Source organism: Meleagris gallopavo, chromosome 2 (genome assembly GCF_905368555.1).
Source record: "Meleagris gallopavo chromosome 2, MGAL_WU_HG_1.1, whole genome shotgun sequence".
NCBI classification, from domain to species: Eukaryota; Metazoa; Chordata; class Aves; order Galliformes; family Phasianidae; genus Meleagris; species Meleagris gallopavo.
Window position 1 is genome coordinate 87500506 of NC_139405.1, and position 24797 is coordinate 87525302.

Consider the following 24797-nt stretch of genomic DNA (forward strand, 5'->3'; position numbering starts at 1 on the left):
TTTTATGCTCCTTTGGATCAATGTCTCAAAGAAGAAATGTCAAGGGTATGAACATCCTTCACCTCCAAGACAGTGAAAGGGAAATCGATGAGAGCCATCAGCACAGGTGCTTCAAGAGGTGAGATGCAGGAAGGGCAGGCAGATCCCTTGGGGCTGCATGTCCCATAGCTGACATTCCTCTGTGGCTGCCCAACCGGCCACACCAGCACCAACTCTGCCTGACATATGTCTCGCCTTTCCCCCACATTCCTTACATCATGCAGCTCCTGCTCATGAGCCCATGCACCCAGGCTTTGGGACCGTACCACACTTTGGGGAGACAGCTGGCCCCACTGCTGTATCCCACTGATTTTCCAAGATAAATGTGTTCAAAAGTGCCTTTTGAAAAGGAGGGAAATGAAACACAGGATGACCAGTTGATTTTCCTCGGGTTAAATAATCACAGGCTTGCATGCTGTCAAGGTCAGTTTGACCTTTCCATGTTGTTGCACAGATTTCTGTGCTGGCAGCAGCTCCCTCCTTTTTGGTGCAATCACACGTTGGATCAGTATGGTGCCACATTTATAACCATTTGGCTCAGAATATGAAGACACAAGTCCCAGGTGCGGCCTTTGCAAGAACAACTTTTCACAACATATTTAGAATGCGTGAAAAGAAATGTCTGTATCTCTCTGCGGTAACTCTCTCTTAAACATTTGTAAGGTATTGTGCCCAGCTGTGAGCATTGACAGAAATCAGAGGTGAAAGACAGTACTGGGTACATTTTATCCTGCAATTTGAAGAAAATATCAGGAACACTGAGACAGTTGTACTGGCTTTGTGAATATCACTGCATGGCATGGATGAACTACACTCACTGCTTTCCCAAGGACCCAGCTCTGGAAGCCCTGCCTTCAGTATACTTCGGGAGTAGTCCCAGTGCTTGCTTTTAAGCAGATACTTTGATCCATGACGGCACATCAGAGTCACTGTAGAAAAGTTACTCAGAATCATACACTCAGCCAAGCTATGTCTCACAAAAATATAGTATTGCTAGTGTTTTTGTTTTTCTGTTTTTTTTTTCAGTTTTGGGTAGGTGCTGGGATTTTTGTTTTTGTGGGTTTTTTTAATCAGGCAGAATTTAAAGATGAAATATAGGCATATAATCAGATAAAGATATAAGGCAGCAACCGGACACCTCCAACTTATCTTGAAAATATCATTGTAAGGAAAAGAAATGCTTCTGTATCAATCACACTAACAAGGAAATGGGAATGCCAAAGAGGGATTTGACCTGCACAGTTTCTTTTAGCCTTCTCTAACTTTGCAAGTGAAAAAAGTTACAGTAAGAATGCAATCAGACATTTTCATTTTTAACCACTGATGCAAAATCTCCTCTTTCTATTGTCAGACTGAGGTTATACTATATGCAAGATAATGGGCTGCTTTCTAAAATACACTCCTAAAAGCTTTCTCTCTGATTTTAAACAAAACAAGTGCAGAGTAAGTTCTGGGGGATACAATCCAAGTAATTTTATCAACGATTTTCTTTCTTCTTGGCCTCTGTGAGGTGTACTACGTGCACTGCATCAGGTACTCACGGAAATTTTGCTCTGCTTCTCTTTGATGTCGTCATTTGAAGCTTTTTAGATAGTTATGACCAAGGAGTTAGAATGAAGCCGCATAATCTTTTACTTTATCGCAAACAAAATGTAGAAGTAGCTCTATGGTGGGACTCAGCAGGCAGGCAGGAAAGGTGGAGGAGGATGAGAAGGTGGTGCAGTCTATTTGAGAGGAAGAAGTGAAGGGAACTCTGATGATATCTGATTATAAATAGAAGCAATCAGCAATCAAAGCAGAGCACGAGTAGGATATTAATGCTGCACATCCAAATACTCTAAACAGTCTGAAACTGGCTCTTGTGCAACATCCTGATTCAACACAGTGCCTCCTTCTCCCAGAGCTTCTGTAGTCCCCAGGCTCCAGGGGGTTTTGTCTTCCTCAGAGTAAATTTCAACACTGCTCACCTTCAGATGCAAGGAAGCATTGCCGTCAGTGCAGGATGACAAGTCTATGAGTCCTGGTAGGATGCTCCCATGGGTCCTGGTGACCATCAAGTTAAACATGAGATATCAATGCATCCACATGGCCAAAAAGGCGATATTCAAAGGCCACGTGGTCAAGTTCCTGGGCCCACTGCTCTGTGTGTCCCTTAAGTACAAGTTGGATCAGGGATGTCAAGAGATCCCTTCCAACTTCAGCCATTCTGTGATTTTAGGAACATTTAGTATCCGATGTAGCTCTTCTAAATCAGGCAGTTGCTGTCTCCTCATTGGGTGCTTGAGTTCTGTGACCTACAGGATGACTTCCTGGATGGCAAGCAGATCCTGAGGCACAGACAGGCCCTTCAGAAAACGGGGCAAGCCAGGAAGGTCTTTGACCAGCTTTTCACACTGAGTTCATTCCTTCTGTTTCGAGTCAGTAAACAAAGCGCTAAAACTGGCTGGGAGGCCTTGTCTCTGGTTATGAGTGTTCTTCATTTGTCAAAATCAGTTATGCCAAGATTTGAACTGCAGCTCTTCACATCATTTGGCAACCGTACCATCAGTGGTGTGACTTAAGTCTTCTGTCATCAAGCATTGCACTATTTGCTCTTCTAAAGACAGTCATAAATAATGCAAAGCACAGTACAAGCGATGTCATCTTTGCTTGCTGCTTTCCGTGCTTGATGGAAACTGTCAGGCAAAAGCCAGAGCCATGAGGCTAGTGAGTAACCATCTCCTTGGTACTTCCACAGGAGATGCTGAATGCTTAGGCCACGCACATGTACTGACAGCAGTGAGGCACAGCTGCCATACATACAGCTGCAACTAAACAAACTTCTGTGGATACTGTAAATACTGTTGTCTTGAAAAGCTGTTTGCCAAACTAGTAGATTTCTTCTGCACAAGTCACAGCAGTGACAGGAAGAGTGTGATATCAAGGAGGACACCCAGCACTTGGCCACTGCCTTCAGCAGAGCAGGGTCTCTGGAGGCAGAGATTTTCCCTCAAGGCCAAGTGAAGAGTATTCTGGTTTTATTTCCATCTTATAGCTCTTTCCTGTAAAACTAATGCTTTCCCAACAAAGTTCCTCTCGGGTGCCGAGGGACCACTTCAGTGTTTCTAATTGGTTCATCTCTCTGATGACCTATTCAAGTAAGAAGAAAACCTCATTCAGTAGCAATAAGCTTCAAGTTTTTCTAGATACTTTTGAACACAATCTGTGGGCATTTGCATGAGAACTGTGTAACTGGTCAAATTTATTTTGAAGTTGGTCAGCAAGTTCAGGAGTTATTAACGAGAACTGTCAGACTAACAGGGAGATGGCTAAATATCAATCTGCATTTACAGGGTTGGGAATCCAAGCAAATCTCTTACCAGTTCACTGAAGAGTAAATGCAGCAGAGACAATGCTGCTACTACAAGAGGCTGTCACTGTCCAGATAAACTATGTAACATGGTCTTTTTTCCAACAAATTAGTCCCTCCATTTCCATGATGACTATAGCCTTTCCAACTCCTATTCTATTTTAGTGCTGTTGATAGCTAAGCACAGACAGCAAGGGAGCAAAAAAACCTGTAAGTGAAATCCTTGCTCAGGTTGTTTTCCAGAAACACTACCATCCCAGCACTGCAAATGGCAAAGTGGCATTAGAAGCGAGAGTCAGTAGAGGTAGTTTTTCTGAGAAACTCTATCAAGGAAATGAATGTAATTTTTAAGCCAAAGTTGTGATCCAGAAAGTCCTGATTTACTTTATCCTAACAATGCAGGCTCTTTGCTCATAGTAGGAACAGAGCTGTAGGAATTTGAAACTACCACCACCAAACTCACTGTTCCTGCACACAATCAGCAGCAGCTGCATAACCAAGCTTAACTCTCCTTCAGATTCCAAGACAAAAGTTATTTTGTGTCTGGATCTTGTCTACTAGAAGAGTCAAGCCTGCTCCCAGCCCTAGGCTTCTGGAAAGCTCTGGAGCATAACAAGAGAAAGCTGAGCTCACACACATCTTCCTGAAGGTCAATATCATCTCCGTCTGCAAAATGGGTGGCTTGGGCACCGCCCTGAACGTATCTGTAACACAAAGGCTTCTGAAAAAAAAAAAAAAAAAAAAAAGGGTAATCGGAATTACTGCTACTGCACAGCTCAGAGATCACACACTGATCAGCAGTGCATCCCATTGTGATTGCTTTGCTCCAGTGAGGGATGGTAGAAACATGCTGTGATCCACAATCCAATTTGGGTCTCACACCTTTCTAAATTAGAGTCCCTGGAAAGGAAAGAAGAAAAACTTGATTTGGGGCTTTGCAGATACCCAGATAGATATTCACCTTATTGTCAGGTTGCTTTTTGCTGTAGTTTTTCAGGTTCTACAGACCTTGGTTTTTTTATGTGAAATGTTCAAAAAGACACAGTCCTTAGTGAGGGAGGAGGTTCCACATGGAACTGCTGGCAACTGCTTTGGTGGCTGCTACAGAAGTTATCACTCCTCCCCTCCCCCCCCACCCCCCCACTTAAGCTCTTTCCACTTCATTGCCACTGGGAAGTGCAGCTGACTTTAATATCTGCACGTTTATTTTCCCCAGACTTTACTTTCCAGATCACCATCTGTCTAGACACTGTCAATTACTGATGCATGAACTCAAGGTGAGTTTAAAGGTACTCAATATTTTCTTCCCCCTGTAATTAAATTTCCAGGCAGTACTGACTGAACCAACCCACTGTATTCATATTTGTCATTTCAGTCAGACATCGCATTATCCACAACAAATGAAAGACCTTTACGTTGACTTTTACTGAAAATGAACTGCAGAAGTTTTGGGAAATACCCTGAATTTCAGAGGCCTTCTGGAACGTTTCATAACAGGAGCTGTCTTTGCCTTGGGTATCTCCCACCTAAAAACGTATTAAATTGGGGTAAGAAGTATCCACTGACATGAGCTGTGCATTAATGCCACATTACATACTGCTGAGAAAAAATGGAAAAGCATTTGAGGAACAATCAGACCAACGATACCCATCCCTATACTAACCCGTACAAGGAACGATTCCGCTTTACAGGAAAAAAAATCATTTGCATTCAGCTTCAATACAGTTTTCACTAAGTATCTCCTGGTGCAGTCAGACCCTCCTGCACATTACTTACCAAGCACAGGTCAGCAGCCCCCAGAGGTGCAGAGGCAGCTCTGCAGGCACTCCTGCAGACGGCAGGTGGCCCAGGACTGACCGTTCAGCCTGCACATCACAACATAGTGCTGAAGAGATTAAGTTCTGTCTATAGTTTGATCTCTGACACTGCTGCTCTAGAAGTTGTCGTAGCCACTCGCATAGGTCAGATAAGAAAATAACCTAAAACCCAGTGTATGAAAACAGTAACTGATAATTACTTTCATATTGTTTCTCAAATTTCCCTCATATTATGCAGAGATTTGTGACTTTTCCTACACAGTGAGGCCCTGAATCCCACCACTCCCAAGCTGTCTGTTCCCTGTTCTTTGAAACCAGTCACTTTATTTGCGTGACCACAGTTGAAGTTAGTCAGGAGGCAAGGATACTGGATTTTAGGGAAAAGATGAGAAAGAGGTCCAGTATTTTGTATTTGTTTTTTAATAACTGCAACTGCTAGCTGTATCAGAGATGCTAGCACCTCTGTAAACATACATTAATAGGCAAGTAAACCTAGTTTCTTAACAATGGAGGAAGGAGCTTCCTGCATTCCTCTGGCAGTGAGACAGCCCACAGCATCACCTTTAAAAATGTTCTTCTAGTGGCTGTGTTCTCTACAGCATTCCATTTTTCATTGCATCAGGATGTTCCCATTTAGCATGTTGGATGCCTTGGATCTCATTTGGAAGCTGTTCTCCTGGTGTCTGGGAAGCAAACTTGGGCCTTAAAATTCCACTCAGATTCAGACACTTAGAAGCCCATTGAAGAGCAAGCTTTCCTGTTTCCCGTTCCATTGTTTTATCATGGGCATCTGACTGGCAGGAACTTAAGGAGCTGAATGCCCAGTGGGCTAAACCTACAGCTTGATGCATTTTTTGTTTTCCCTGGAATGTTCTCAACTTCTGAAGAAGCTATAAGGGAAAATAAATATAAATATTATTCAGCACAAATGGAAACTCTCAACTGCGGTATGCCACCTAATGGCAAAACAGCATCATTCTCCTGCACGTGTAGTAGTAAATACGTATTAGAAAGCTGCATCCCAAAGCTTAGCTTTGTTACTAAGCTTCAACAACCCGCAGAGTACCACTGCTCTGGGGGCAAGAAAACAACAACAACAACAACAACAACAAAAAACCATAAGAAAATTCCTTTGCAAAAACAAACAAAATCAGGCAGAATTTTCATTCATTCAGAGAAAGAACGTGCGAAGAAATGTCTACTTACCTTGGCTTTCCACACTGAAGTGATTTAATTTGATGGGATTCACAAGTCTTAATTCTCTTAGTGCTGCAACTTACCCAGCTACTCATCACAGAACATTCTAATGCTAAGTTAGCAGACGTGCTACATAGTCAGAAAACACCAGAATACATGCAGTTGGTGAAATAGGCTGTCAGTCCTGAGATACGTAGAAACATTATCTTAGCTGCATTTCATGTCTTTTGTCTACCTGTACACCCAGGGTGTGTGATTCACAAAAACAACACTATTGCAACTTCACAGTCTGTTTTTTACTGCCTTGAACAATGGTCACACAGCAGTATCTGGACCCCTTAAGTGGGATACATCACCGGAGCTCAAATATGTTTTAGTTAAGGGAAAGTGCCATTTTATGCATCTCCAAAGTTTCCATTCAGTAACAGACTCTAGCTTCTTTTCCAAATCCAACGCCATCAAGGCCTTGTGGTTTTAAACACTATTTTAAGAACTCAGGAGATAAACTCTGGGGAAAAAAATAGACGTAGGGCAAAGCGTTAACTGGTTCTTTCAAGCAAACCATTACACAAGTCATGTTACCAAGAAAGCTTCCTTCTCATCATCGCATAAAGGACAGAGCTTGACTCTAGACTGAATGATTAACAGATGGAAGCCTTAGTATTTATAATGTGGGAAAACCAAAGTAATATGTGCAAAAGTGCATTTCTGCAATCCAGACTGTTCTGAAGGTGTATTTAAGCCTTTACATTGTTCCCTTCCTTTAAGGAAAAACCTCACAGTGTATTTCAAAGTTACGGCCAAGGTAGGAAAAGAAAAAACAGAACAGAAAAAGCCCCAACAAAACAAAACCCAGAAGCCCAGAAGTCTCAGTATAGAAAGGGCTTTGAACTGAAAGGACAGCTCAATTACATTGAACGTGGTTACTGATTAATAATCAGTACCATTTATGGTTCTTGGCAGAAAAGCTTTTGACTTTTCTCAGAAGGAAGAATCTGACCTTTATCATCATCAACAAAAGTGGAACCAACTAACATTTCTTCTTGTTCACAAACTTGTCAATATTTTGTTACTTATATTCAAAACACAAAGCTGACATTCTAAGCAACCATATTCTCATTGTTGAATGGAAGATAATACACTAAATTAACTGTTCTGTTGTATGAAGTAACAGTGCAACTGCAGCCTTATAGTCCAAGGGCAAAAACAAGGATTGTAGGCAAAGTCTTACTAGACAAGCTAGAAAAAGCAAAAAGTTATAACTATAAGTACCCTTTATCCAGAACTCAGGTATCTGACAGCACCTCTGCAGGTAGTTCATGCATGGTAACTCCTAACTAATCACTTACTGTATGAAAATAATGACTTCTGGACAAAATAAGAAATTGCAAGGGACTGTATGTTCAAAATCATGTTTTATTGATGTATTTTAATTGTGTAACTCCTTGCAAAGATACACTTTATAAATTATGGAACAAGTATAGTTCTTCCCGCAGCTCTTTCACACATTAGTCCTCAAGTCCAGGTTAGTACTTTGAAATGAGATGTTCAAAGGTAAATTATGCAGAATGGCTTAAAAAAAACTACACTAAAAAGCTTCAATTCTTTCAAATCCAAGACACATATGATAATAAGCAGTATAACAGTGTCTGCACTACACCCCCAAGCAGTATATGCAGGAGAAGCAGCATACAGTACCTGCACCAAATCTCAAGGTACACTTCATGATTAGCAGTACACAGCACCTGAACATCTACAGCAGCCTCAAAATTTATCTTAGTACAACAAATGCTTAAAGGATTTACAGCATCTGTAGCAGGGTTAGATGAAGGATTATAACACATTAGAAACACGTTCAAGCGAGCTCTGCCTGCTTGTGCAATCAGACCCTGCCAATGCACAAGCAGCACACACAAGCATTTTACCATTGCTCTGTGACAATCCCCACGCAGAGCCACGTACCCTGCCAACTCATCCTGCTACTCACTGCCCACATCCCTCTCCTTTTTATGCCCATGTTGTTGAGAAGGCAGGCTCTACCAACTCGTATCAAGATCAAATTACTTTTATCATCAAATGGCATCCCTGCATTGGCGGGGATGTACCTCTGCATTTAAATGTTATACTTCATGACTGCCTGCCCTTGATTGTTTATTCTTAAGGTTGATGTTGATATAAAGCCAGATCTTGAAGGCAAACAAAATAAATTTAATTTGAAGAGAACGTTTATTTGAAATTATTTTAAGTCACACAGTTTAACAAATATAAGACAACTTTCTTTCATTCACGTTTCAAGCCTTCACCCAAGACCACAAACACTGTCCCATGGACAATGAGAATTTCCTATGGCAATTCTTTTTGGACAGACCAATGTCCAGGGAGATGAAGACTCACATTTTTAAGCAGACTGATTTATAAAATCTGTTTAAAAAAAAATAAAAACTTTGTTACCAAATTCCTGTCACAAAGTAAAGGTGTTTAACACTTAGAAGCTTTATCTCAGAACAAAACCCCAGCCAGTCATAACCAAGGAGAATAATAACGCCTTCAAAAAAAAAAACAATTTTAAAATGCTCCAAATATATACACATTTATAACTTAAGTGCTCGTTGGCTACAACCTTTTATTCATGCATGATGTGTGAGAGGAAAAGGTGTTTCTTAGAGCGGCTTTTCTGAAAACGCAGTGTAACTCTTCACTCGTGCAAAGAACAAAGGGGTGTACATTTTGTCAATGTCAAAAGTAGTAACTGCTGTCTCACCAGTCGATCTGCAAAGAGCACAGTAAAAGTTAAATTAGACAACAGTTGCTGTTTAAATCTCTCTTATGCAGTCATGATCCATAGTACAGCATGTGCAGCAAAGTGCAGTTGGAATGTAAATATCCTGCACACCACCTCATTCCGAAACCAAACTAATGTTGACTAGACCATACCACACAGAACACTCTTTTATGCAAGCAAACTTTAATAACAAGGAAATCACCTTCTTCTTTCTGCTTTTATTACTTGTTCTGAAACTTGACATAGTGCAGGGTATCACTGAAGCCACCGTATCTTGAAGTAAAACATCCCCTTTCGTTTCAGTTAGAACCATGAATTCAAAACACAGACAAGTTTTGTATGTTTACAATAGAACAACCAACCAAAAAAACCACAACTATTTCTGAACATTAGTAACAGGAAGTATGTGTCCTCCTAACTTTGTTTCATCTTTACTCCAGTTTCACAAGGAGACCAACACGCTAACAGGTAAAGCAGAATTTGAACAAGGCTCTGTATCACTCATGTGCAGAGACTCTCATAATGGTATCTTCTAAAGCATCTCTACACATTCACAAAGGAAAAGACCACCTTAATAAATATTTGTTTTCTACACCTTTTTTTTTACTGACATCATACTGAAGTCACTCGACCCTGACTCAAACCTGATATCTTTTCAACACTGCAAAAATCCTTTAAATGACTAAACTACTGCAGTTCCACTACTCAGTATACTTTCCATACCATTGGAAAAAAGCTACTAAAATCTTGGGATTTCTTAAAGTAAAGTTCATTATAGTTTATCAATTCAAGACCAGTTACTCTTCCCAGAACATTCTGTTAAAGCCTCATCAAATTCCAGTCACATTAATTTCTACAATTAAATATCCCTCCGTGGACTTATTCTGCATTTACTTACTTGTAAGTTATGTGACAAGAATGATGTATCCAAACAAGTTTGTTGAATGTCTGGCGCCCACTGGAGCACAACTGAAGTCCTACATGAAAACTATGTTCTGTCTCTTGTACTGGAACACGACGGAAATACCTATATTTGTGGTAGTCAACTGGTTTCTGTGCAAAGAAAAAGAGATTTGTGATGCAGAAAGAACACAAGGTGCAACTATTTATCATTAGGACTAAGTAAGTATGATACCAGACTGTTAATCCCTCAAAAGTAGGTGCTGGTTTTCTTTGAAAACACATCAATTTAGATGCTGATTATAGAAGTTTTCACAGAAAGGTAAGGATGGAGGACATCACCCAATTATGCAAACTCATTGTAACGTATGGTAACACTTCTAACTAATTCAGTTCTGTTTAAAGCTATGGAATATAAACACAATCAAAAATTGATTTCAGAAAGTGACTTCTTCCACTTTTCCTTCCTGTTTGTTAGAAGCTACCCAACAGAAACACCAACAGTAATTAAGCATAAGGGGGAAGAACCACTGCTGAATGTGAACCAAGTATTAATCTGTCTCAATAACTATTAATACAGATTTAAAAAGGCAGGATAAATCTCCACAGTTAGTTATGTCTCTATTTTTAAAACATTTTCAACATGAAATTTATTTTTCAACCCTTTTTTGCATTTCTAATGGTGCCTTAAAATATTTCAGGTGTCTTAAAATATTCAGATTGAGAAAAACCTTACTAAAAAGGCCTCTCAAATTATTTTTTCTTTAATCTATTTAGGAACCTACCTCTTCTTTTTTCTTCATTATTACAGCAAATACTTTGGTTTGATTGTCCGTTTCCTGGGAAAGGCGATAATGACCAAGCAAGATTGCATCCATTCTGAAAGGTTAAGAGGAGGATAGTATCAAGGACAAAGAGGTTGGCTGTCCAAATGCCTTCAGCTTATAATACAAATATCAGAAATGGAAAGAAGAATGTATACTATAATCAAGGAAACATACCATTATTTGCATTCAATACATACCAAGCTCACTGATGTTATGAAATGATGAAAACATTTTGGAAAAATGCTTTTAAATTTTCATACATAGAACTGACTAACTGATCTTTACTGTTCTGTCTTGTGTACTGTCAAATATTTTCAGATTTCTGGTGAACAGCTCAAGCCTATTCTGAAGTCCCAAACAACTACCTGTATTTTTTAAAAATTCATGCAAACATCAACAAGAAATCGAGCAATAATTCAGTCAAATCCCTCCAGAGCCTTTCCTTTCCTCCATACAGTCAAGGAAGTGCAAGAAAGCAAGTAATAACTAAACAGTATCTTTAAAAGAACATATGTTGTTAGACAGGTGATTTCAGTACTCTTCTCTCTACTTCCTTTCTAAGTTTAAAATCAAATAGTCTGAAAGGAAATCTAAATACAATACCAGGATTTAAAATGAAAGATATTATGGCATGAAGATCAAAACTTTTTGCAGTTCTCAGTCGCTCTCATACAACAAGAACATTGTTACAGTTTTATCCTCATTTTGCAAAGCACAAATACAGAATTAGAGAAAAAAGCAAACAGAAATTGCCAGGTAAAAAGCAATGAGGAAAGTACAAATCAGTATTTCATTTCACTAACCTTGTATTTTTAGTTCGTAAGCGAGGAACAATAGATTGAGGATCTTCAGGTGTTGTAAGCATCATAACTTGACCATCTGGAAAGAATCTCAAATACCTGAAAAAATAAAATCACACAATATAAATGTAGATTTATTTTAAATCACAGAAGAATATGAAACTTTATAGGAAATAGGATTTGAAAGCTTATTTCTTCATACAATACAGCGGAAGAGATTGGAAAAAATATAGCTTTGAAGGTTAAAAGATCAAGGTATGAAGAATTATGCAGAAAGACAAATTCTGCCACTTCTCAACAGAGCAAACAGGCTACCCTGAATCAACCTGACCTCAGGTAAGTTTCTTTCCCAGCATGCTTTAAGACAAATATGGTAAACTCTCAATTACAATGTTAGTACTGAATGGACAATGTCATATGGTCTTTTTCAGGTTCCAGGATCTGATCAACTTTTACACTACTCAGATACCACCTCAATGTTTGTGAGAAAGCATAAACAGCCAAGAGATTCAACAATTTCTATTAACATGTCCAGCCTCAGAAGGGACAGCAGAACAGCACAAAAGCCTGGTGAAAAGCAGGATGAAGGACAACAGAAAAACAGCCAGAGGAACAAATAGCAAGGTATTTACAGAACACTGAGAAAGCTCAGCCTCTTGATTACTTACAAGTGGTTAAAAATTAGTTAAAAAACAATTCTTGTCTAATCGTTTGTTTTCCCTCTCCTAAAATGTATTATTATTTCAGAAATTTAAAGCAAAAAACCTCAGGGAAGAAATCTGTGTATGATTGATAGCATTATTATTGTTTAATTCTTATTCACAAGAGACAGTATAACTGAAGATGAAATATGTTTCTAAACTCATCTCTAATTATTGCAATAAATCCCCTTTCTTAAGACCTATTCTCAAAATATTTACATATAGCTTTATACAGAGTAATTTTCCAGGATTAACAGACTGGTTAATGTTTGCGATATCAAGGGCTGGATTTCAAGAACTTAAGAGAGAGAAACATTTCACTCACTCATTGTACTACAGTTCTACCTGTAATATTCCACTTGGTGCCACGCTCTATAGAAACCATCAAGAGATTGTTCTCCTTGGCGTATGTATGTTGTCTTGCTGATATATACACCTATAGAAATGAAGAAAATAAGTATATGAACAAAAATGAAGTATATAAAATAAGATAAAAAACTGATAATCCCAAACTTTTGAGTTTTAGTAACTTAAATAGACCAAAGTTTTTATTTTGGTCCCCTAGACCTCCCCTCTTATCTTTACAGATAGCCTACAGATTCAAAAGCCCAATTCAGAATCACAGAATGGCTGAGATTGGCAGAGACCTCTGGAGGTCACTGGTCCAAATCCTATGTTCAAGTAGCAACACCTACAGCAGATTGCTCAGGATCACATCCAGGCAGCCTCAATAAATTCAGAATACGTCTAACAACATCATAAACACAAAACCCATCTGGTTGCTCTGTCACAGTTACATGCAATGGTTCCAGAAGGAAACCTCACCATCAAACCGAACACGAGGCCTTTCCAAAAACATTTCCCTCCAGGAGGAATATGGAACAAGTTTATTGCAGCTCCTGCCCCATACTTTCAAACAGACTTGATGCCAGATTTCAGGATCTCTGGAAAAAAATGAGGGAAAAAAGCAAAACTCGTAACTCAAAACTTTCCTGCAAACCTTATCTTTTATGTATCAGAGCAACAAACTCCATTGTTTGTCTGAATGCAATTTAAAGAAACACTCCTGAACTCCTGTTGCTCATACTGTAGCATAGCTTGGAATCATTAATTGCCTGAATCCTCGAGCACTTGAAAGCCATTTTCTCCTCCCTGGAAAACCCAAGAACACAATGTGATTTTCAGCCAAGTACACAACAACACTTGAACAGCCTGGCATTTCTCTGTGCAGCAAGATGAGGATGACAACGCAAGAAGCACTGCTTTGGAGATTCTGCAACTTTTTCAAATAAGGCAGAATAAATAAGACTTTTAGCAACTTTTACAACAGTGAAGTACTTAGGTTCTTCTGAATATAAGGCCTTTTCTTTACCTCCATGGAAACTGCAGCACAGCACAAAAACACTGTTTGATAGAGGAAATTCTCAACTACAAAACTTTTTTTCCATGTAGTCACTACTATTAGGTATGCATTTTCACCAGTGACAAACAAGAGCCTGCAAGCCTGCATGTCACACTAGTAAATGTCTTCATGGCCATCCAGAATGTGGCTTGCCTTTCATGTCACTGTCATCAATGCTGAAACACACCACTCACACCTTCACTGCACTCACATCCACTGTTCGATCTCCACAAATGTTCAGCAAGTGCTGATGAATGTCAATGGGTGCCATTTTTTCCTCATGGAGGAATATGACACACCTTTGCTTCATAGGCACTTCCATGTCAGACGCTGTTTTGTCAGACTGCCCCTCTGCTGCCATCTGTCACATGGTAACAAAATGGAAGAGGATACAGGCAGGAAGGTTCAACTTATACTGCCATACTACCAACATCTGCCTCTTATTTTGGATGTTGTGCTGGCCCATGACATAACAGGGATTATTTTCAGAGTAGCCATTGTGAGATACTTATTACTGACATACTCTAAAGTTGGTGAGCACTGTGAGGAACATAACATAGGACTTTCCTTGGGAAGAAAAAGCATAATGTGGTCCTTCATATTAGTGGCCTAAATTCAAAACCAAAAAAAAACCAATAACCCAACTTTTCCAATACAGAAAATTTTGTTATATGGATTTAACATCTGCCTGTACAAAGAGTCTACAAAGTCTTGTGCATAAAAAAAAAAAAAAAACAAAAAATGAAGTTCTTTTTATCTTTCCTAGAACAGAGGGAAGCTTCATTCCGGGTAACTTATTTACAATACCTGGCACAAATGTAAAATCCTCGACAAACAAGAGATAATTGCTCTAATGATCTCAGGTCCAAGTCACTCGAAACCACCCATCGGAAAATGTACATTAGTACCTCCAGAGGCAACGCTGCAAATAGAATAGAATTTCTTGTTAGATGCTGGTGTGTAAATCAATAGTTTATCTATAATTCAGTAACTGATGTTTTCACTTTCCACATAAAAATACCCTACATTTCCACATGCTAGCCAGATGCCAAGGAAGCTATCAAAAACATCTTTAATAGAGAAATTAGTATGCATTAGAAAAAAGTAACAAAGAGAATGAAGGAAAAAAAATAAATCAAGAGTTAAGTGAATTATGGTAAAACAATAGGATAAACATATCCGTTGTCTAATGCTACAACTCTAAGGTGTGATACTAAAAGTTCCCATACTCACTGCACAAACACAATGTCCATAAATCTGTGCTTTCTTCAAACTGACATAATGTGCAACATTACAGTGTGTACTGTACTCCTGTATCAAGCTCAGATCAGGTTTAGCATTGGATAGAAGATCCTAAGAACAACCTATCCACTGTGAAACCCGAATTATACCACTCTATATTTTGTAGTACAGGTCCAGTGATCAAAACTGTTATTTGCTGTGTTTAAAAACTTTTTAAAATGCAATACAAAACAATGGCAGAACCATCATCAAAGCTTCAAAAGATCACACAATGCTTTTCCTAGAATTAGAAACTCAGTAAGAATGCCCTAGGAAATGAAGTTAAAATTCTCTCTCATAACTTGCTGCCTCCCTGAGTTTTCTCTATTTCGGTTGTATATAATCTTGTGTACTAATCTTCTACCATCAGGAATTACACTTCACTTACTTTCAACAAGTGCTGCTTTCTGGTGCCTACAGCTTGACCTGTAATACCACATCCACTCAATGACTTTACTCAGTATAACCGCTTTGAGATCAAATGAAGAAAATAACTGAAGCACAAAGGTACGTTAAACAGTAACCAGCTGTAAATACCAGGGCAGAGACTGTGGTTTAGTGAATTTATTCCTTTTATGAATCTGAACTAATCATATGTTTCACTACAGAGTACTCACAAACTTGCAGTATCGTGATCATTAAATCCACAGTCCAATTATAAACAAAAGTTGTGCAGATGTATACATTACTTCAAGGGACAAGACAGTTTCTGGCAATTTACAAGCTCTTCAGTAAATAAAGAATAGGAGATACAAAGGCTTAACATTCTGTTAGCAGCACTAACAGGTATACATTTTCCATTCACCGGTCAAAGCCTTTGATTATCTCTTATTACCAACATTTCCAACTTTCTAGTGATAGTGACCTAGGGATTGTTAAGACCCAGTTTCAAATACTGGGCACACTCTGTAGGAAAATATTTCTGGTGAAGGATGGTTGATTCCTAAGCTTTACCCAGCATTTGCTGTAAAGAATCTGATACAGAGACAAATAAAAGCACAAAGCACACAAATATCTCTTCACAAAATAATTGTCTCCTTCTTCTCCTTACTCTTCACAATTAGAATAAAAAGATGCAAACTAAAACAAATGAACAAAGAAAATCCACAAACAAACCAATTCAGTATGTCAAAGTAGAAAAAACTTACTGAATTAAGTTTGTTTCTGGAAGTTACTACTTAAGCAGCATTCTCTTAATCCTGAAAAACTGTACTAGAAGCACTACACACAAAAGTTGTGGGATTAAGACAAGTTTGTCATGCATGGCTTCGCATCTAACTGTAAAGGTAAGAGATACTGTGTTCATTTATTTAAAAGTAGCTTCAGAATGAAATAGATAACTGTTTTTCAAAAAGTCAGTGAAACATCCCTAGAACTTCTTCCTCTGAACATTTACAGTCCATCTTAACTCATACCTGAGATATGTGTCTGGTTGACATCAAGCTCAGGCTGACAAAGTTTGACAGAAGATTCCTGGAGAGTTAACTGTTGCTGGAAATCTGACAGGAGATCAGCCATTTTGCCATCCTCTTCATTATCCTCAACGCTAAAAAAAGGGGAAGGCCAACACTGTGATGTTGAACAGAACATAACAACAAATGCCCTTACCCTGGCATCAATCTTCTGTCTTCAATATTAAAGCAATCTCATTTTATCATACAATAGAACCGTTACAGCAATGCTTTCAAGTTCATTTAGATTTTGCTGGAACCCATCTGAGAGTGTCCACAGTGCTGTTGGGTTGATAGCTGGACTTCACCTTAGGGATTTTTTTCAACCTTAATGATTCCATGATAGTAATAGTCTCTTCTTTTCCTTTTGTTTAATTTCAATTCCAGACTCTCTTCGGATTTGAGAGTTCACAGTTCCCTCTTTTAAGACAAGTAACTGAAGGATTGCTTGATCCCACAGAAAGAGAAATCCTATTCCTTAATTTGTCTAACATAAGCAGGAAATAAATTACTATCACTGATGGAACGTAATATCCACTAATAGCTCTCACGCTGTAAAGTACAACAGACAACGAAGGATTATTTACTTATTTCTACTTCTGCTTTATTCACCGAAGAGCGACCCCTAGTGGTGGTTCCCGGTAAGGAAAATATTCTTTTGGGAAAACTTTTTACCAACTTAGATTTAAAATACTTCAGGAGCAAGCTAAAGAAGGCCAGGATAGAAAAATTATGCTTACTGCTTATCAGAAAACTTGCAGGATTACAAAGATAACATTACTACATTCAAATAAATAAATAAATAAATAAATGAATAAATAAATGAATAAATAAATATAAGTTGTATATCACCGCATGATCCTTCAAAAGAAGCAGGTTTGCCTGCACCAAGTAATCACAAACCATAAAGTTCTCCTTAATCTCATTTAAAAAATATACCTTCCTTTCCCTGTCTTGGGACACAGACTTGCTCGATGATCTTCCAGCCGCTTTTTAAATATCTCTACTAAGCAAACTTAATAGAATGAGCTGAGAATATAAAGCCCCACCAGTAACAAGGAGACGTGCCAATGAGTTTTAAAACGTATAGGGGAAGAAATTATGGTTGGGCCTGTTGTAACTAAATCCATAATAAGATATCAAATATCAAACTGAAACCCACCTTTATTTTGAAGACTAAGACACAGAGCCCCAATAGCTAGAAGGCATACTGTGAGTTGTTTTTTCAGCTCTCAATACTTATGTAGTCAGTTAGTAAATTTTCATACTTACCACCGCTTTCCAACTCCATCACCATCTGGGGACCGCGTATAGGCGATCCTGAACTCGATGTCAGGGACAAGCTGCATGGCTAGGCGATAAAACTTGATGGCTGAAAACAAAAACTGTAGCATTTAAACAAGTCTGATGCCTGTATCATGCCTACATCTTATCAAAGATTTTATCAGGGATTACTTCAACCAAAAGTGCTAAAAAAAAAAGTAGAATGCTCCTTTGCATAAGCCTCAACTGATTGGGTTTAAATTCAGTACAGAAGAGAAACAAATCCAACACTGTCAAAACAAAAAGCTTCATATACTTTTTTAGAACAAAGATCTCACATTAACTGCTAAAAAAAATAAATCAGTTCTGGAGTATACAAAATTTTACAGCAAAATGCTACCATGTCTTGATTTCATTTGTTGCACAGATTTTTCCAAGAAGCCAAAAAGATTTTAGGCATTACTGTCTTAAATAACCAAAAGGAATGTGAAAAAGAATACAAAAGAAGATGCAAGCATGTTACGTATCCATTATACTGCAGGCACTTCAGCTCTGCATAACACTACAACAGTAAAAAAGCCAAAAAACTTTTGCATGTTTAAAAAACTACAACAGATACAAACCAAACACTGCTGTGGTACAACCATGGAAACTAGAGCAGGCACAGGAACAAGCCACTCAGAACACTGAGAATGAGGAACCTGACTGGGGGAAAGCAGCCAGTTCAAAAAGTTATGCAGCTAACAAAAGCTTATGGCATGCTAGAGGAAAAAATGACAGATGGGACTTCATCCAGTACTCAGACAAAGTACGTCTGCACTCCAAAGATGCTATAAATCTGAGTAGAGGAATAGGCAAAGGAAGAACACTGGTATTAAGATCATGTATGTATTTATATGTCTTTCTATATTCGCATGTGATGATTCCCAACCTGTGGCAAGATGGTTATTCTCCCTCTCGACACCTAACTAACAGTAACTTTGGTTACACTAATGAATCTGAGAAGCCTGAGTTTGGGGCTAATAAGCATTCTTATTTCCTTGAGCAGACATCAGCACTGCTGACTGACAAGTAGCAGCCTTTGGTGAGGATGAGGAACACCAGCAGCTTCAGCTGAACAGATCTGTCTCAACTTCAACATCTGATCTCACAGCCAGGCCTGCAATGCACTTGAACATGGAAGAAGCTGCTTCACATGACTGCCTCACAAATGTCAGCTATCAGCACATTTCAGAAGCAGGCTTAAAATGTCACCGGGTTCTGGTGAGCTGGGCCAGGTCAGCAAATAGAAGTGCGGTCTGGGAACAGATGTCCCAGCACACACTCAGATAGATATCTGTGTCTAGCACAGGGCCGTGTTACTAAGGTCTCATAAGGATGCATGTGTAGGAAGTTTTGGTTTTTGAGGTCACAAATAAAATTCAAATGAGAAAGAGTACGTTAAATTCAGTGCAATGCTGTTACATTTCAAAATACTTTCACGTTTTGTCTGAAAGCTAGAAATTCTTTCCTTGAACACCCTTTAGCTTCACCTCAACCGTAGATCTGTGATATAATGATTCCTTTCATACCCTGTTTGTTTGCTTGTCCACATAATTGAACTCTCAAATTACAATTAGCCTTCAGTTTAAGATCACTGTTACCATGCAGTTTTGCACAGAAATTAGTCTGTTATTCTGCAGTAGGAGCATTCACTGTAGACTTCTACATTACCTTCATAAAGGGCCCCATTTTGCTCTTCTTCCACTGCTTTCAGGAAAAGTTCTTTTGCCTGCACAATTACACAGAACACTTCTTAAGTTCATTGCAAATACAAGTGCAACTTCTTTTGACTTAGAATTATTTTCATCTTATGTACTGTACTCTACAAATGAGATGAATGAAATACCTCCATCAATAAAACATCAAGACATAATCAAGTGGAAACAAATTCCCAAACAATCTCTCCATGTCATTTTTTAAAAGAAGAAAAAGATCCAGACAGGTTATAAAGGAGTTAAAAAGCACCATTAACCCAGATCACAGAATGATGCTGGAGGTACATACAAGCATACAAAATTAACAAAACTCTAATTGTAACAGGATCACAGTACTCTCACTATAACTCACTGTCTACAAGGTTATATTCTGCTCAGTAGTTTGTCTCCCTTAAAACAGGGGTTTGACTTGCAACTAAGACAATGCCTTGCAAAGCTTTGTAGCTTTGCAAAAACAGATAGCTATCCACTCCCAAAAAGAACTGAGGAGATGGAAAGAAGCCAAGAAGAGTCTATGCTAAACCTCATCTTAGGAAATAAAGATGATTATTGAAATATAATTGAAAAAAATAAGGAGAAAATGCAACACAATACTGGTCCAGAAAACATGTATTTCTTGTACCTTTTCCTCTTTTGCTATCTCCTGTTTCCCTCTGGTATCTACAGACTTTACTCCAGGTCCTCTTGATGATGTTCTGCATGGCAGAGGTTCCAACCCGCTAGAACTCACACCTGGGGCAAGCTCAAACATCCACTGAGCTCTGAACATCTGCAGCTCTGCCTAAAAGAATCCATTACGTTCTGATTTAGTACCACATATTCAGACAGAAGATCTTCCAATCAGAAATGATATAATACTAACCCAAAAGAGAATTTCAAAATTATGCTTTATGCTTACAAGTCCTAAAGTCAATTTAGACATGGAGAATTAGCCATCATTTTGTAGACTTTTTTGTTTTAAGTACACATGTATGTGTTCAATATAATTCAATAACAAATGCCTTTATCTGGAATGTCCATGTCAGAAGAAAAGCTCTTTACATTATTTTACATATTATATATTACATTATATATATTAGCTATATTATATATTAGCTAATTTTCATACATAAGCATATTAAACTTCATGAAAATCAAGACTGTCATTTGGAATAAAGTACATCTGAGGCCCTACCCTCCTTTCTCTTTTTAAAATGAAGCGCTATGTTCTGTGAAACAAGACAAGTTCATTTTTGCCATGTGTTTTTCTAGCAGCTTTGAAGTTATGCTTTAAATGTTGCAACTGTCAAGGCTCCTGGAGAACAACTACATAGAAAGCAAGTAATGTAAGCAAACGTTCTTTTCTATCAGACTGCTTTTATCAACTTCCTACTCTAGAACAAAGAGACAAATTAAACCTGAGTTTAATCCATACAGAAATTGCTGTCTGATTTCTATCATTCTTCAAAGAAATTCCAAATCTGACACAAACTTTCATCTGTACAGACTACTTACAACTGACTCACACTCCTGGAACACAATGCAAAATTCAACTACTTCACTTTTGGAGGTGCAGAGAGATTAAGCACGTCAGATCAACAAATACACGGTAACCAAACGAGCATTAGTAGCATGCCTTAAATCACAGCACTGTTATGTCTGTGATAAAACAGCAGCATACGAGACATACCTGAAGGTTTGCTTCACCAGATCTTTCATTGTCATCAGTTCTTACCAAATCAGAGTGACAATCTTCTTCAGCTTCTGCCTAGAAGAGAATGGTCCAGAGTGATTACAGAGTCTGCCTAGTCCCAGCAGAACCTTCATAATGCACAGTCATTACAGATACTCATGAGAAAAAACCACACCACCACACAAGAACCAAACACCCTCTTCCCTCCTCTACCCCACCTGCACATCAACTCTATCAGTCTTAACTGATGACTAAATTTCATCTTAAATCAACTGGTGTCGTTTGCACTTCCCTGTTAACTCAATGAAATGTTTTGCACTTCAGCCATATCAACCCAATACAGACTAATCATGTTAAGACATGCATACATCAGCACACTGCCACAATACCCAGCTAAGAACACCCAGGGCTCAAGACACAGAATCGAAGCTTTAGTACTAAATAGTAGTAAGAAATTCATGTAAGAAATTAAAGATCAATCACTATCTTCTCGCTGTAAAGGTAACCAATAGTTTTGATTTCTTTAGTATTCAGGAAAGAATGAAAAGATCATTTCTTAGAGAAGAAAGCAGCTACTTTATGAACATTATGGGACACTATGGACAATCTCAAAAAATTACACATGAAAATACACACTATATACAATATAAAATTCTCACTCAGAGGGTGGTGACACACTGGAACAGGTTGCCCAAGGAGGTTGTGGATGCCCCATCCCTGGAGGCATTGAAGGCCAGGCTGGATGTGGCTCTGGGCAGCCTGGTCTGGTGGTTGGCAACCCTGCACATAGCAAGGGGGTTGAAACTAGATGATCTTTATGGTCCCTTTCAGCCCAGGCCAATCTATGATTCTATGATATACAGAAGCCACCTTAATGTAAAAGCAGTGAAGAAGGTAGCACGAGATTGTGACAGCTGGTTTTATTTACAGTACTGCTATGAGATAAGTTAAACAAATAAGACTTTAAATAAGACCTTCAACCTAACAAGGGCCTTGTTAAAATTAAACAAGCTCTGAGCATCAGTGACAAAGCCACCATCAAAAATAAACCCTAACACCTAAAGATTTTTCAGAGGAGGAAACGGGTAAACAGCAATGTTCCAAAGCACCAGAAGAGATACAAATGAGCAAGTAGTAACTTAGAATTTGACTGCAGGCAGCTCATGTTGTAGAAGCTACAGCTGTCCTACTGCAACAATACTGCAGGGATTACATCCACGCTGGACAGAGACAGCTGGATAACAAGCTAGCTCTGAAATCAATGTCTGGTAAGGGCACTATTGCAGCACTGTGGTGACACAAGGAGGGCCTACTTCTGCCTGTGCAGAGTGTGAAAATAAGTCTTCTGCCATGCAGCTGAGTTATGCCCAGTCAGCTCTCAGCCTGGGCAGAGCAGGTCTGGTTTTATCTGCAAAATGCAGAGACTGGTAGAGCTATTTCTAAACCAGATCAACACGCCATCTTCGTGTGTATAAAGGTACACCCCATTAAAAGCATTAACCTGTGAAGTTTGCACATAGTTGTGGTAAGAATTAGGATTACTTAGGTTTTGAAGCTGGCTGAAGTCCACTTAGCACTCACAGACTTAGTTTCAGTAACCTTCCACGAGTCCTGCTTTCCTTTCCTGTTGTTTCTACTCGAGCCAACCTATGTCTCCTCCAATGCAGTCAAAAACCTTTCCTAGTTCTGCACCAACTGCTTCCAATTATTTTTAAATACTCTTCGAAACTTCAGCGTGCTCTCAATCCAAACAAAAAATACAACATGCTATAGAGTCCTAGAGCAAAACGTAACAGCTTTGAGCATTACAAAACTTATTATAACCAACATCTGAATTTCACTCCTACTTCCTCTATGCTGAGGTTATATGTGAGCTGAAGTCTCATATGATAGGTTTGTCTGCAGGAAGCAGTGGCAGCACATGCAACAATTTCTCCACACTTACCAGTAAAGCAATTAGTCCTCACTGCTACTGCATGGTTAACTGGTCTCTACTAACAACCTCTCTGCTATTTATTTGACCTGCAAAACCCCTATGGTTTTGCTAATGAATAATGCAAATGAATAAATGCTCAGGTACTGCTAAAGCATCACCACACACAGGCAGCACTTGGGGCCATATGTAAGGCATGTAAAACTTAGCTCCTTCAGACAACTCTGACAAAACATAAGCTACAGTTCTAGCTTCTGAAGTTCACAGAATACTGTAGTGCAGCTACTGCTTAGTTAAAAAACTCCATCTTGTTCATCTTTATGCCACCAGCCTTCCTTCTGCAACCTGTCAGCTGTCACATCTAACAGCTCAGCGACTCTATCCTGCTTAAAAGGTGAGCCATCCTCGCCCTATGCTGATCAGCTCAAGTGGTTTTTCCATGAGAAAAGCAGTAGCATATCAAGCAACCAAAAGGTCAGTGTGGAAGCAGCAAATGTCTGAGCTAGACAGTGACCTCTAAAAAGAAGTCAGCCAAGCCTGTTCAACTCCAATTTGTTTGCAAAGCTTTAGAAAACGCTTGCAAAACACAAGACCAGCTTATTTGCACAGGTCAGTATTAACTCTTGTAGTCAATAATTGCACGCTGCTTTCCTCGGAGCTCCACAGCCACTTCCTAAGGACTCAACGCTACAACTCAGTATTTCAGATCCTTGCTCCAGCAAAGTAAAGCTGCGATCAGAACCAGCTCAAGGCTGGCTGCCGCGGCTGAGCGGGGCTGCACGGCAGTTGTACACGTCCATCCCACAGATGACACTGCAAAACAGGTCTGACGGCTTGTAAGGGAACGAGGACGTAACTCGATTTTTCCTCTCTACGTGGTAAAAATCAACGCTGTGTTCGGAAGTAAGTTTCAGACACAGCGGTAAGGAGTTTTAAGAGCTCCTGAACGACACCAAAGGGTTCCGAGTGCCCTCGAGGGACACGGCTGCGATCTCGGACACCTGAGCTCACGCGGAGGTGCCGTCAGCAGGGCGGAACCGAACCCAGCACCGCCGCGACGCTAAACGGCAAACGCCTCGCGAGGAGCCCGGGCGGCAGCGCGGGGCGGGACGGGGAAGGCAGAGCAGCTCCAGGCGGCGCGGCCATCGACGCAGCCGGGCGGGCCCCGCGGCCAGCCGGGCAGCACCCAGCGGCGGGCCGTTCCGTTCCCCCCTCCCGCAGTCCCCGCCGCTCACCATGCTGCCGGCGCTGGAGCGGCGCCGTCCCGTCCCGGGGCCCTTCGTCCCCCCCGCTCGGCCCGCGCGTCGTCCCCGCGGGGGAAATTAGCAGAGTTCTCGGTCGGAGAAGCGCACCACGCAGCGGGAGTAACTGCGGGCCCGGCGTACGGCAGCCATCTTCCCGGCGAATGAGGGGCAGGCGGAGCGCGAGCGGCGGACACGGGCGGACGGACAAACCCGCGGGGCCGCTGCGAGGCGCCGGCCGCGGGCTGAGACCAGCCGCTCCGCCGGGCGCACCACGCCCACCGCGCCTCTCTCGCTCGGAGCGCCCCGGCTCGGCACCGCACCGCCTGCTGGGAAGCGCGATCCACGCGGGCCGCCGCTCCGACCAACCCGCCCGCGCGGAGGA

At 40.0% G+C, this 24797-nt stretch overlaps 1 protein-coding gene across 1 annotated transcript; it reads right to left on the reverse strand.

The window, feature by feature from the left end:
• Nucleotides 1–8609: 8609 nt before the first annotated feature.
• FBXO9 (F-box protein 9) lies at nt 8610–24722 on the reverse strand. Its single transcript, XM_085217913.1, has 13 exons — nt 24407–24722; nt 21236–21313; nt 20189–20347; nt 19523–19580; nt 17819–17918; nt 16511–16641; nt 14622–14736; nt 13238–13356; nt 12758–12848; nt 11715–11810; nt 10870–10963; nt 10083–10237; nt 8610–9171 (listed from the first exon to the last, which is right to left on the reverse strand). The coding sequence occupies exons 1-13, from the start codon at nt 24407–24409 to the stop codon at nt 9063–9065; spliced, it is 1308 nt and encodes a 435-aa protein (XP_085074039.1). The 5' UTR covers nt 24410–24722; the 3' UTR covers nt 8610–9062.
• Between the last annotated feature and the right edge of the window lie 75 nt (nt 24723–24797).